Source organism: Pleurodeles waltl, chromosome 6, assembly GCF_031143425.1.
Source record: "Pleurodeles waltl isolate 20211129_DDA chromosome 6, aPleWal1.hap1.20221129, whole genome shotgun sequence".
NCBI classification, from domain to species: Eukaryota; Metazoa; Chordata; class Amphibia; order Caudata; family Salamandridae; genus Pleurodeles; species Pleurodeles waltl.
This window is the reverse complement of record NC_090445.1, coordinates 604,200,883-604,216,144: the sequence shown is the minus strand read 5'-3', so window position 1 is coordinate 604,216,144 and position 15,262 is coordinate 604,200,883. Positions and strand designations below refer to the sequence as shown.

General features: G+C 45.2%; 1 protein-coding gene across 1 annotated transcript in view; it reads right to left on the bottom strand.

Annotated features, from left to right (window-relative positions):
• Positions 1-15,041, bottom strand: part of ELAPOR1 (endosome-lysosome associated apoptosis and autophagy regulator 1) — a 344,279-nt gene extending 329,238 nt beyond the window's left edge. Inside the window, exon 1 of the mRNA XM_069238875.1 lies at positions 14,858-15,041. Within this exon, the coding sequence (XP_069094976.1) occupies positions 14,858-14,950 (93 nt within the window). The 5' untranslated portion in view covers positions 14,951-15,041. The remainder of the gene's footprint in view (positions 1-14,857) is intronic.
• Positions 15,042-15,262: the final 221 nt, after the last annotated feature.

The window sequence follows — 15,262 nt, the reverse complement described above, 5'->3', positions numbered from 1 at the left end:
ACCCCCTACCGCCACCATGTGTGCACCATATTTAATATACCGCACCCATGGCGCAGTGTTGGGGCAATAGCATCAAAATCTTTGATGCTGTTGATGTACTGTGCTGGATTACCACCGAAATGTCGGCTCTAATCCTGCAGAGTACATAGGAGCCCATTGTAAACAATGGTATGCCCCCTTTTAATGCCTGCTCTGTGCAGGCGTAATAATAGTTGCAAAAATTGCGCAGTGGAATCTCTTGGGTTCCACTGCACCATTTTTGCTGTCCCCCTAACAGGGAACACCCCCCTTGCATACATTATGCCTGACGCAGTCATAATGTGGCGCAAGAGGATACAAAGTGGCGCAATGCATACATTGCGCCACTTTGTAAATATGGCGCTGCGAATTTGGCCTCATTGGGCCACATTAACATCATAAAAAATTACACTAATGTGGCGCAAGGAGGCGCTAGGCCATCTTAAAGCTGGGCCTAAGTTTTTAACAAAGCTTTTTTAAGAAGGGAACAATCTATCTGCAAAATCATCTCTTTACTTACAGATCTGCACACTCTCAGTGGTCTACCAATGGCTATTTGTTGTGCACCCTAATAATGTTTAAATCTCATTTTGTAGTTTGCTCCTGTTCTTTTTTAACTGCTAAATACTAGAATCAGCTTCCTTCTATCTTGCACCAGCAATCTAACAATCAATCCTTTCAGAAGCAGTTAAAGGTATTGCTGCTGTCGTCATCATCAATTTTACTTCAGACATCACAATGCTCTCTACAAATATAGATCCTCATCATCAATTTAGTGGTGTGGCGGCTCACTTTTCAGTTAGTACCTTTCTCCTTCATTTTGGCAACAGCTGACCAGGGCTAATTGAGCACAACTTCAGTTGATCTGGAGCAACCACATGGTCATCGGTCTCAGGGAGTAGTAAAGAATAATTTAGCAAACAGAAAGGTCTATAGCCTCTCAGATAATCTATACACTGTCAGACTGCTGGCGCTTGATATCCTCTGCATATCGTTTACATATATATATCCTTTACACAGCAGCAACAGATATCTGCTGGCTAAGTTGAGAACTCAGAATCCACGCTGGTATTCTGCGTAGGCCAACATGTGCACATTCTCTGACTCAGACACATTCAGCATTTTGGGAGTGCACAGTGTTGCAAAACACAGATTGGAGATTCTTAAAATTGGTAAAATATAGGACCTAGTGCTTGGTAGTCCACAACATTGCCCAGAATTTCTTGTTAAGGGTGGGACTTAATTTGTTCTGTGTCAGGCTGCATTAGTCTTCTATGTCACAAGAAGTCTAGTCTCAAGGAAGTTGCTCACTCACTGTGTAAATCCTCAAGAGAAAAATTATTTTCTTCTTAAGCAATCCTGCATGGGTTGTTTCCTTACAAAGGAAGAGCTGGTGACTAGTCTCAGTAGATTTAAAATAGGAGGAATTGACATATCAGATCATGCAGGAAAATGCTGGAAATCAACTTTAAGGATAGGGTGTTTACAATGTGCTAGTCCTTACAGATTAAAAGATTTGAAGCTAGTTAGGTGGCTTGGAAATAGGCTTAAAAGGTTCACCAAAGAGAATGCTCAACAAGTTGCCTGCATCATGTTTGCAAGGCACCAAAGATAATTTTTATAGGTGAATTTAAAAATTACACTTTCCATAGGAAAGATAAAGAGAATTATATTTTAAAGAAAAGACTACCTTTTGCTGATAAAATGTATTCAAAGCCAAAAGCTGATATTCATCTTTTAGCAAAGCTGTTTCGAAGAAAGTTGTCCATTAGGTTCAAAAACATCCATTCTGTGAGGACGTTATTACAATTGTTATTATGATTTTGAAGATAATCCCTTTGACAGTGAGATAAATAGGGGATTTTCTAGATCACTATAAAGAATTTTTCAAAGACAGAAGATTTCTTTTAGAAAAACAAATGGACACATTTATGATAGATATCGACCATGATAAAATGATTAGGCTTGAGAGTAATATCAATTAGAAGTCTGTAAAAGAAATCATTAACTTCTGAACTGAAACCTCTGAGTTTAAATGGGTATACTGTGACTGTTATAACTAATGTGTTATAGAATTGACTCCTATGCTGTGCCACATCTTTAAAGACTGTAGAAAAAACATATTTAAAATGTTATTTTGTGAGACTCATTCTAACTTTGTTTTCAGATGAAGAGGGACATTTATTTTCAAGTTGGCGAAGAAGCCCTTAGCAGCACACATCAGGAACAGTTAAAAAATGACTTCCCTTACTTAAGACACTAACGCACATGCCTTGTTGTACACAGACAACATTATGGGGCAGGTGACTCATTCTTAGAAATAAAGAAAGCCACCATTAGACTAATGGCTACATTTGGCATGGTTTCTACTTACAAAATAAATTGGGAGTAAGTCTGAGTCTGTCCTAAATTTCCCAATTCATGTTATGGTTTAACTCTGTTTATTGTGAGTTTTAGTTAATTACACATATGCCCACCTACAACCGTTGGCTGCTGGGGTGCGATGAAATGCAGTTGTACGTTCAAGAAAAAAAAAATAGAAAAAAACAGAAGCCCCTCAATTTTTACCCCCTTCCCTATCCTCCCTGCCCTTCCCACTGGGTACTCATAATGTGTGAAGTTCCAGGGAAAAAACACTAGTTGCATGTGTAGCTTATGCATTGCTAATAGGCACTGCAACATCCTGCGGTGGTGTTTTTGTGAGATTGAGTAATCGCAAATATTTGGAGCAGGTAGGTACTCTGAACTTTTTGGATAACAAAGTAATAAACGTTATCACCATAATTCTCTGTAGGAATCGCCTTGCCCTGTCAACACCAGGGTGAGCTTCTCCATCCTTCGGACATGCCATAAATGGTGGAGCCAGACTAGGTGTACTGGGATTTTATCAGTCCCCCACTGTGCGAGAAATGTCTGGTGTGGGAATCGAGATAGCTCCGTGTCTAGACATTCATCTATGTTGGTCTGGACAGCATCCCAGAAACGCGCCAATTTAGGGCAGTTCCAGAGTATGTGGAGTAAGGTCCCCGGCAAACCATAGTGTCGCCAACAACTCGGACTGCGGGTGGGGTTGCCTTTATGTAGTCTTGGGGGTGTGAGACAACAGTATGTTATAATTTGAGTGGTTGTCTCCATGCTGGCAGTATTATGGGACATTTGACGGGCACAGGAATATACCTTGCTCCATTCCTTCCGAGAAATCTGTCTGCCAAGTTCTAGTTCCTATCACACTTGGCTGGGGGCTTTGCCTAGTGTAGGAACCTGTAAAAGCAAGCTGTACAATACTGTGATCAACGTTTATCCTTAGTTTTCGTAATAAGCCCTTTCTCAAATGATGTCAAGAGTCGACCAGCTCCTGCTCGGGTAGAGTGGTGTGTGAGCCAATGTCTAACCTGCAAATAGCATAGGCGTTCTGTCTCTGGGAGCATGTACAGTCATATCAACTGATCAATGGGGGATAGGGCCATCCTCTTCAAGTAAATGACTGACAGATCGCAGCCGCTTCTTGCCAGGGAAGAACGCAGCTTGGTCAAGTCCTGGGGTAAAGTCCAAGTTTCCTAGAATGGGTGTTAAGGGTCAAGAAAACATCATCAGACCTCTGCACGTGGCTACAGAGTCCCACACCTTCAGCATCGATCTCATGACTGGGGTAAAATACAGACTCCATGCTCACTGTGGTATTCTAAAAAATGGGACCTTCTACAAATAGGTGCCCGCGATGGCGCAATCCATGAAGAGGCAGTGTTTCTCTGACTCTACATGTGACCACTCCACCATGTAGGGGGGCTGTGCCGCCTGATAGTAGCTTTGGAGTTGCGGGATTCGCAATCCCCCTTCAGCTGGTGGGCATTAGCTCCTATCCCTGCTCATTCTAGGGGGTTTTCAGCCCACACAAAATGGAGTAAGGCTCTCTGTAATGAGCGTTCCCACGGGTGGGCTGATTGGAAGGGTCAGGAAGAGAAAGTTGATTTACGTGAAGGGCCGTCATTTTTATAGCCACCACTCTACCCAACCTAGATAGGTGATAGAGAAGCCGGTGAGCTAGGTCCTTTGTAACCTGTTAGAGTAGCATCCAGTAGTGGAGGGACAGAGTGGTCACTGCTGATGTGGCAAGCTGAATACCCAAATATGCAATAGAGTCCTTCATCCATTGTATGGAAAAGCTACAAGATAGTTGCGCCTCAATGGCGGATGGGACCATAAGGTTGAGGACTTGAGAATTATAGACATTTATACAGAAACCCTCTGCTGCTCCAAATGTGTCTACTTCCACCAGGAATGCCGAAGGGGCGCACAGGGGGTTGTCAAGGGCCACTATCATGTCGTCCACGTACAAACTAATTGTATGTTTCTCCCCTCCAAAGCGGATCCCTATGATGGCAGGGTTGTCCCACACTCTTTGTGGAAAGGGCTCCATATACAACACAAATAGTCAGGACAGTGGGGCATCTTTGTCTCGTCCCTCTGCTGATGGAAAATGGGGTGGACGTTATTCCATTAATATGGACTGTTGCCCTTGGGTAACTGTAGTTGCTCAGGTTCCAGGAGCAGAAGCGCTCCCTGAAGCAAAAGTGGGCCAGTGTCACCACTAGGTACGGACAATGTACACGGTTGAACACCTTTTTGGAGTCTATAGATAGGAGCATGATGTGTCCTTTGGAGCGGTATGCTTTGTCAATGAGCTGGATAAGTGTCTTAGTATTGTCATTGCGTTGCCTGTGTAGGACAAAACCTACCTAATGAGGGACTACCAGGCCTGGCATAAGTGGATTTATATGACCTGCTAGTATATTCGTAAAGAGTGTGGCATCAGCATTAAGAAGGGAGATGGGTCGATAAGACCCATATTGCTTTTTGTCTTTCCGAGGTTTTGGAATAACAATGATAGAGGCCTCTGACAATGAAGGCAGCATGGCGGCCAGGCGCAAAAAGGAGTTCAAGAGTCTGGTTAGAATCGAGGCCAGTATCGGACAAAAGGTTTGCTAAAATGAGGCCGGGAACCCGTCTGGACCCGGGACTTGTGGGGCTTCTGCCTCGCAATGGCCGCTATGACCTTTTCTATTCAGATTGGTTTATCTAGCTCACGTACTCAGATTTGCCCCCCAAAGGTACTGTTCAGTGTTATCCAGGGGAAAGGATTGGGCGGTGTGGAAGTCTGTATAGAATTGTTGGAATCAGTCCACTGTGTGGCAGTCAGTTATAATCTCCTCCCTGTCCTCCCCCTCTAGGGACTCTACTTTCGCCACCTGTCTTTGGGCTCATAGTCGGTAGGCCAGAAGCTAGACGCATTTGTTACCCCCTACATAAAACTAGTGTTTAAGACGCAATAAGAGATATTCGGCTCTATCTATGTCCAATCCTGACAGCTGTTTCCTAGGGGCTTCCAGCTGTCTCCTCACCTGTGGGGCACTGCTGCGATGGTGAATATGTTACAGTTCTCTCACCTGGATCTGTAGCTTCTCTCCTTGTTTCCTGCACGCCTTATTGTCTGCGACGATATGGCAATGAATTCTCCCCTAATCACTGCTTTCATGGTGTCCCATAATTGTGAAATGGGAGTATTGGTCATGTCATTGGTGTCTAGAAAGTTATGTAGGACCAATGTGATCTGCTGGATCACTTTGGGTTTGTGTAGGAGGCTTGCTCACAATCACCAAGGCTGGTAAGTGTGTCTTGTTGAGGGAAGTGCTATATCCACTAGTACAGCTGCATGGTCTGAGGGTGATCGTGAGTCGATGACAAGCGATATAATTAGCTCTTGTACATCTTTGGTCCCCAAAAAATGATCAAGACGTGCATATGTTTTGTGGGCGTGGGAGTAAAACGTAGAGTCGTGGTGTAAGGGTGACAGTCCCTCCACAAATCCTTCAGTCTCATCTCTTGAATCCACTGCCTCTCAGTGGTTAGTTCCCCCCAACCTCCCTATCTACGGGCTGATCAATCTAAGATGTTGCTAAAACTATATTAAGGTCACCCCCCAGCAATACTGATCTATTTTGTGTGGTCAAACCTCTGCTACCAATCGGAACTTATCTAGTGGTGTGCAGGTCAATTAACAGTTAGTTTGGAAGCTCATCTCTTTGTGGGGTGCTATTAGCATTATGAAAATGTTTATTTCATTAGTAATTGCAACAGTCGGTCCAGCCCTAACAAAATGGGGCTCTCCGACATATGAGAACCCCCCCTGATTAGCCCCCGACTGAACAATAACAAAAGACTTAGGCCCTGATTACGACTTCTACGGAGAGGGTTAATCCGTCCCAAATGCGACAGATATCCCACCCGCCCTATTACGAGTTCCATAGGATATAATGGACTCGTACTTCGGCGGGCGGGATATCCGTCGCCATATCCGTCGTAATCAGGCCCTTAATATCCCTAGAAGGTCTGGAGCTCAAGTAGAGCTACAAGCATTCCAGTGGTGTCACATGAGACTAGATCCTCGGCCAAGATCGTTTCCATCATCGATTACTTTTTCTCGGTCCAGTCCCTCCCCCTGCACCTCCATGCCAACATAAGCCATTACCAAGGATCAGTAGCGACCATCTATAGATCAGTTGCCAGGGTTGCGGTCAAGGTCTCTACGACTGCTCTTCTCTTCTGAGCCATAGTGTCTGGGTCCTGTCGCAGGTTGCTGGAGGAGTTTGGGCTTCTCTGACAACTGGGCCTTTTCTTGGCTCTTTGATTCTTAGGGCTGGGTGGCGCAGCTCCCGAGGAGTCTTTCTTCATCCCCAGCAGCTCACAGGTTGCCCTGAGGGAGCGGATTTGGTGAAGTGTCCTGTCCCATTGGAAGATGAACCGAAACGGGTGTCCCCACAAGTAAGAGACACCCGGCTCCCAGAGGATGGAGGTCACAGGGCAAAAATCTTTATGTTTCTGCAGTGCCAGTACAAACAGATCTTGATATAGCGTCAGAGTGTCTCCTCTGAACTTTAGGGGGTGTTGTTCTCATGCTTTGCGTAGGATTTGCTCCTTCAGGGGAAAGGACACACACCAGTATGTCAGTTGGGCAAGCAGTCAAAGATCGGGGGAGGCCAACTCTATGTGCCCGGTCCAGCTGAATTGTCATGCTAGATAGGGGATTCCAGGATCTGGACAAAGACAGCCTGGGCATAGGACTCCTTGTCTCCATCCTCTGCCATGGTCGGGCCCTTCTGATATGGATTCATCTGGATCTGTTCTCCAAGTCCTCCACATGGGCTTGCAAGTCAATTTGTTGTTCCTTGAAGCAGAGGACTTCTTGTTGAAGTTGCTCAATTTCTTCATCGCAGGATATCTCTAGGTCTTCCAGCATTGACACTCTGTCTCCCAGTTCAGCTACATCTTTAGGCATGGTTTTCGGGTCATAGGAGAGATCTCTTTTGACTGTCTAGAGGTCATCTCTAAGGGACGCGAAGAATGTCTCTAGAAAGCAGCAAATAATGGGTCCCTCGGAATCCTCGTCCTCCGGGGGCATGCCCTGACGGACAGGTGGAGGGAGCCCTCTTTCCTGGCCATCCAAAGGTTTTGACAGCATATCTTTAAGGGTTCCTTTTTGTTCCTTGCCGCTGACATGTTGAAGCTCAGCTGAGGTGTCCCAAGTATGTCCAGTTGGACTAATCAAGGGTCGGAGAGGCCCTGCAGTCTCCTCTTCTGATTGGGAGGGTAAGCGTCTAATCGGTTTTCCACTCATCGATATTGTCAACCCGTGGATTTATGTTAACTGGTGGGTCTGTGCCTCGTGCCTCTGTCCAAGCCCCAGGTGATTCTCTGGATGTCGCCACCCTGAGTACCCATTTTCTTCTCTCTGCCCCCATTCCTCTAATGATCCCTGTTGTACCTCTTGGTGCGCTGCCTCCTGCCACGGGTGAGTGCTTCAGGTGATGCCGCTCCCCTTGCCTCTGTAGGCGGCTATACCATGAGGTGTGTAGTCCTATGCGGACCTCGACGTCTGTTAACACCCATGTGCAGCGCATGAGTCCCGGCCATCAGGACCACTAATGCCAGTCACGTCTGGGGGGGTGGGGAGTATCCTGACAGGGGGCCACTGTGAAGAAGATGGCCACTTGCTGCTGTGTCACAATTGTCCTCTATTTAGGCAGTGTGCAGATTGCTTTGGGTCAATGCACCCAAACATGGGTTGGCGAGGAGCTGAGCAGGCCCAGCCCCTCTGCATATGGCAGCTTGGTTGTCTCAGGGTTGGTGGGACAGCCGGTCTCATGCCTTGCTGAGCTGCATCTACTTCGAGGAGCATGGGGCGCTAGGAGGCTACGGCACTGCAGCCGACCTTTAGCGTGGACGGCAGGCACCGTGATCTCCATGAGTTGCAGTCTTACTATGGCCCACTATCTGCTACCTTTCGGGGTCATCACGGTCCCCCTGGCCACTGGGGGCTGCCATGTGGATATCCAGGGCCCACCAACCCAGCCAGCACACTGATCTTCTTCCCCCTCGCAGGTGTCAGTCTTCGGAGTTCCCCGGGCCCCCGAGGCTCGGCGCTGTGGGTCTTCCTCCAGGTAGAGCCCAGGCCCTCAACCGCAAAAGCCTGGCTCATGCGGTAACAGCCACTGGCTGGGGAATGAGGCAGGCCACCCGGATCCAACAATACAGCAGGAGAGGGCCAACCCAGACTGCTAGGGCAACCCTGGAGACGCCGCACCGCCAGGGCCCTCCTACCTGCGCAACTGCAAGATAAGCACTGGAGCTGACCCTCTGAGGTACAGGACGGCCCTGCTCCTGAGTCCAGCCTCCCGCATCCTCGTTGAGTGCCCCACTCCATCCAATCTGCAGCCTCTTGTGAGCCCAGCGTCCGCACCTCTTAGGGGTCGGGAGGCCTTCACAGCTCACAGGCTCAGAAGTGCGAGGGCTGGATCTGGGCAGGGTTCGCAAGCCCTGCCGTCTCAATGCCCTCTCCGCGAGCCAGGGGTTGGCTCTTGAAGGTCTTCAGCTCCAGTGACATCAGAGCGGGAAGAGCAACCCAGGCCTCGCTGCAGTTACGCAGCACCCGCTATCTTGAGTCTGGCGGCGGCTCCACAGCTCCCCTCCGGTGACGTGATCTGCTCCTCTGGGGCTCCTTTTTCATGTGAAGCCCTCGCAATGTGGATTCAAGCTCGGGGGTGCTGCCTGGGCCATTAATAAATGGTGTTTGGAGGCGCACATAACGGTCAGCGGCATGGGAGAGGGCCGAGGACATGTCTTACAGTGTCGCCATCTTGGCCACACACCCTCCCCAAATCATTTTAAAGACATTTTATGCACCAGAATGTTGAATGGGCTTGGGAAGGAATTAGTTACTTGGTAACAAAAGTTTTGCAAAAAGTCTAAATATGATGAATCTATATATGAAGAAAAAAATGTAATGAAGCAGGTTGAAGGAGATTGCAGGAGGGGTCGAATTTCCATAAGTCACAAATGGTTAGTTACCCTGCGTTCTTTTCATCATTAACTCCAATCAGATGCTTACAGTTGACCTCGGTGGCATGAAATAACCTTCTGGAGTTTCTGATTTCCATGGTCAAAACGTTTACAAGTTCCTCCAGAGTATCATTTGCAAATCCAGTATGAATTTATTTTTGCACAATACTTATTGAAATCATTAAGGAAGTGTCACTTTGGTGGAGTACAGAAATTAAGTGTTAAAATCACATGCATTTCTGGAAAGGATGAGTGTTAGTGAAGACATCAAAGGTCAGGCATTATGTGAAGCGATACCTCATTATTATCATCTGAATATCTGAAATGTAAGTGCATGTAAATAGCTCATATACAGAAGCCCTGCCACTTTCTAAAAAGATATTGTATTTCTATTGGAAAGCGCAATTCAAGAATAACTGGAAATGTGTTGACTAGTATGAAATACCTGATTGCGCACCGATAACTTATTAAGAATCCATCCTCACTTTGAAATGAGTCTTGAGAATGTGGAAATTACTGAAGATGTTTAAGAAATCATACTATATTTGTAAACATCATACTAGCTATAAATAGTGGTTTGCATTAATGCTTCGGCAGCCAAACGTTAAATGTGCAGTAAATACAAAATAAAATGCCTGTGGTTTTACTAGACCTCTTGTTCCTAAGTAAAGGCTAGACTTGTAAGATTCAATACCATATTGTTCATGTGGAGACAAGAGATCATCTACATCGGTTAACAGCGTGGTGTATTACTAAAAAACAAGCATAACAAGCTATTGAAATGCATTATGGTAGTCAGATCAATGGCTAAGTCACTATATAAAATAATGCTGGTGGGTCTTCCAATAACCATGTCCCCATTATGTGTTTTGTTGCAGGAGTTTTAGGATTCTCTAGAGTTGTCTAAGAGTGTATTCTTTTAGATACTTTGGGGCTATATGCTGAAAATTGTTTTAAAAAAATGAAAGGTTATTCTTCCAAAAATGCGAAACCCTCAATTTTTTTAACGTCATTCTCCTCATGAGTTGAAAGAAATATGTTTTCAAAGAAACTACAAACCAAAATACGTGAAGGAATATGAATAGGCAGTAATAATGTATTCTGGTAATCACAAACAATTTTAATTTGGTCATTTTTTAATATTCTGCATTGTGCCAGGATTTTTTGTATTGTCGTGTTTTAGGCTTTCTGGTCATGCCTGGACCCTTAAGTTTGTTCTTTTTTCTTAATAAAATGACTAAGCATTACTTCGTTTGATAAGCATTTAGATATTCTGTAGGTTGTTTTGATATGTTTAATGTCATCCTTACTTGTAACAAAGTAAAGTAGGGTAATTGCACCATTTTATGGTATCTATCAGTATGTGTAAGCAAAACCTGTAAATATTACTAGTAGCAAAAGAAAGAAGGTAGCGTCTTGAACACCAAATGCAGACAACATGTGCCTGGAAAGTACCTAGAAGACATAGAGGACACTCCATAATCATTTATCAAAATGTTTTGACTGCTTTGTGACCTATGAGGATTTTCACTACATCATAGCAGCTGAATTATTCTGCCAGTGGAAAGATTTCATAGGACGGAGTGTTACATTGATCAAGTATTGACCCTAAGTCTACGAGGCTTTGGGAAGATCACGTAATATTTTGATCATTACCTAATGTTGGTGAAGCACCAACATGATGAATACTGCTGATAGTTAGCTCTGATGAAAAGCCAGTTCAATGAAAAATGATACTGACAAACACTGACAAAACGTAAGGCAAAGCAAAAACTTACTGACCTATCACCGAGCCACAGGTCTGAAGTCAAACGTTTTTGTATGTTAAACAAAACACCATAAGTCTTAATGCAGCAAGTAAACAGGTAAAATAGCTTAAAAAAGCAAAATAGGCAGGAAGAAGGAAGTTGCAAGTACTTTGTCTTTCGTTTGCGATCAGTCTAAGAGAAATGCAAACATTTATTTTGGGCAAATAGTGCATTTGTCAGAATAGCGGTGAGAGTTCATCCATATGTATGAATGGATGGGTCTCACATTAGCACAATGCATTTACTACCTGAGCCCATTCAATTGTGAATCGCGTCACATGCACAAATCACCTGGGAGCCATTCTGGGCCCACATCTGATTCCAATCTATACATAATTATGGCGGTAATGCTTTGTTTTACTGACATTGTCCATGAACATGAGGCCAGATTCATTAGCAAAAATGTTATCCTGTGTGACCTAAAACTGTGAAGTACATTAGTGCAAGTGGACATTTTTCTAAATTGCTCACCTGCAGAGGTATGCTCACAAAAATCTAATTTCCCTGAATGTGCATTAGTGCTAATGGGTGCTTGAGTGGTCGACTGAACACATAACTTGTTCTAAGGGAAGTGATGGCAATTGTTCACCATTACAGGCAAAGGTCATTTGTATAAAGTGAGAAGTGGAGCTTAAGATAGAACCAGAAAGGCTGAGGTCAACTGTGTCCTCATTCTTAACGTTCTTAACGTTCATCCTCAATTTTGTTGTTGAAGCAGTCTTGAGGATAGACAGTTGAAGGCCAGCCCAGAAACTTTGACTTCACCAGCTGAGGAATGGATGGGCATGCTGCTCTGCCTCCACACGTCTGCGAAGCCGGTGAGGCCGGAGTCCGGCGAGGTGTTTACACGGTCTCACCAAGAATGCCGAGTCATTAAGATGGTGGTGTTACTATGACCTGACCTGAAATAGTTATCATGTGGTCGTTTCTCCACCTTGCTAAGTGGCGATTAACGTTTTTATGGTAATCGTGTGATTTCCCCCGTGCATGTTTTCCAGGGAGACCTAATGCTAGTTCTAGCTGATGGTCCCTTTCCCACACCTCTCTTTATTGTCACCATCTCACAAACGTCAAGGGAAAAATTCTACCTGAATGAACTTTAGTCTCCCAAAAACACCTGTTACTCCTCATCAACACTGAGACCTTTCCCAGATGTTGCTTTCTGCCTTTTCAGGACACTTTTCTTCACCATCCTCAGTGTGTGCTCTGTACTAAATGCTTTTATTCCAATCATCTCATCATTAAGATGAAACTTGTGAAAGCACCTTGCGAGGAAATATCATTGATCACTGTTTTTAGCTGATCTGGTTATTTTATATGGTCTTTCAGAGGATGTTTTACGTACCCACATAACTTTTCTGAAATACACATATAGCACATACATGACATAGCAGTTAATGGAACACTAAGTATGGTATCTGTTAGACCCACTGAATTTGAAAATATTTGAACCCTTGCATGTGTGCAACATACTTACAAGACCGAAAGGTCAACTCTGGCAAACACGTCTGTACCCGCATGGTAAGTAGGGTTGGTCACAAATTGTCAGGGCCTTACTGAAAGTAATGACAGGTCTCTGAAATATCCTGCGTGATGTTTTCCCCACGTCTTAGCATATGCTGATGTTTCCGTAAACTACAACTTACTGCCACTGGTAGATGTGGTAATGAGCTTAACCTTCAAAGGCGTCAACGGCACCTTCGCTTATGAAAATAACGAAGTCCTACAGTCCGCTCTTACAACTCTTTCCTTGGGGTCCACCATGTACAACGCGCAATGGCCTTGCCTTGTAACTGAGTGCGCAAGAGGTGACGGCTACACCAACACTCCATTGCCCACACACACTTGTGTCTGGAGACTGAGGGGAGGACAAACAGAAAACCTGCACTTCAGTTTACTCTGGGGTTGAGATATGTATCCAATTAAAGCTCCTGTTGATGCAAATGCTTACATTAATGTAGTTTCACACAGAGCTAGCAGCAACAGAATGGTCACTTCCTAGAGCTGAAAACATGAGTACTGCTGCACAGTGCTTAGAAAGAAGACCCTGACTCATCTCAATGCTATTCATGTATTCTACCTAATAGGGGTGAATAAAGTTTGCCTTATCGCTAACGCTCCTCTTTGGGTGCTTGGGGTTGGTACATAGGACATGATGAGTGGGGTTGCTGTCAATCACTAATTTTATGGAAGGGGTAGTATCTATGTTTGGAAAACCAGCAAATGCCGGAAATGTTCAAATTAAAATGTATGAAAAATAAAATAAGAGAGAAATCATTCTAAAGAGTAATCTGGCACCGTCTACACTAAGCGGGCCATAGAGAATATTTGATTAATGGCTCAACGAGTGCTCTCAACAGACATAAATCTGTTGTGGCAGAAAGTGCTGAAAGTTAGAGTAACCTTGTACCCTGTAAAGGCAACTACTTGAAGCAGCTGACATCTTAGGCCCTCATTAGTAATGTCCCAGATTTTCCCCACCCAGAGTTAGATACCAACTTTTCTAAGATATATATTTCACAAACGTGGGCATTAGAGCACTTTACATGAGCACCGGATTACACCACACACTTTTTTGAGCAAGGGGGACATTAAGTGATGTGCCCAGAATCAAAGAATTTGGATCCGAGGTTGGGATTAGAACCTGGCCCCTTAGTTACAAAACCAGCTGCTCTGCTATGGTATCGGTAACTCCAAGTGTGAGAAAAATCTGGGACATTAAAAGATGGGCTCCCTTAGAAATTAGGAATTACCAGTGAGTTTTGTAATTCCGGGGCCGATGCCCCATTCATCCTTATTTCCAGAGATTTTAGTGTGAAACTAAACAGATCTCGTAGTTCAGATCGGGCTGGTATTTACTTTTACTGGCCCACAGGCATCAACAGGCCACTTGTAATGTTGGTGTTGCAATTCTCTAGTGGTTGGGGATATTGGGGGGGGGGGGGTATTTTCTCCGAGTTATTTTTTTTTTGCATACATGCCATTCAAATAATGCATTCCAGAGACGTCATGTTTGGAAAATGTTCAAAATTCAGCAGTAAACTCTCAAAGGTTTTGCAAGTGTTCTTTGTAAACCCAGCCTGGTGCGCAAAGACAGCCTTTCTCTGCATTGTGAATCTATCAACTTTATGAGCAACCTGCATACGTTTCTATCACCTGCACGACACCTTTTCTGTACAAGCAGTAGAAAGCCACCTATGGTATTAGTACACGTAATCTCTGCTTCGCCTGGGCTCAAACATACACGTTAGCCGCTGTAAAATGTGTGATCAGTATCAACTGTTTGCGGATTAACATTTATTTGGCACAGAATATAAAGAAACTTGCAAATTGAAATGAGATGCACTTGTATAGCGTTGTAAGGCGCTTTAAATGTGGTTTCGTACAGCAAGGTTCTTTTTGTCAAAACAAACAGTATATATAGTACTTTCAATTGTACCATAACGCAAATGGAGCCCGGATCTCCGAACTAAACACAAAGGCAGGAGGATGTACACCGAGGACGCTCAAATACCATCCCAACACCCTGCGAAACTTAGAAAGGAACACCTGGCACCTGTTTTCGACTGTTTTCCCTGAGACACAAAGGATACAAGACTCACAGAACACATATGGAAGAGACAGATGTGGTGCCCTACCTCTTTGCAGGCGTGGAGTTCCAGGCCAAGCGCCCCTTGGATGGCATCCCCTGCCCAGAGGAGGAGCAGGAAGAGGAGGCGGGAGCCGTGCATGGTGCCCCTCTTAGATTGACGAGCGGGTCCGTGGAGGATGGAGCGCTGTTCTTGCTGCAGCCTGAGCCCGGCTGACGCTGCTCCCACCTGTCTCGTGTCTACAGGCGGGTGGGAGGGAGACGGAGCCCGGGGGCGGGAGGTAGGCGGGGCCAGGCGTGGCAGCCCCACCTTGCCTTTGTGTACAGGTGCGCTCTGCTGCCTCTGGACCCGTGCCTCTGCCTGGGTTGGGCGGCTGTGGCGAGGCTGTGGGAGGGCGGAGCGGTCATTGTGGAGATCTGTTCTGGGGCGGCAGGGCAGGATTCTGCTCTGGCA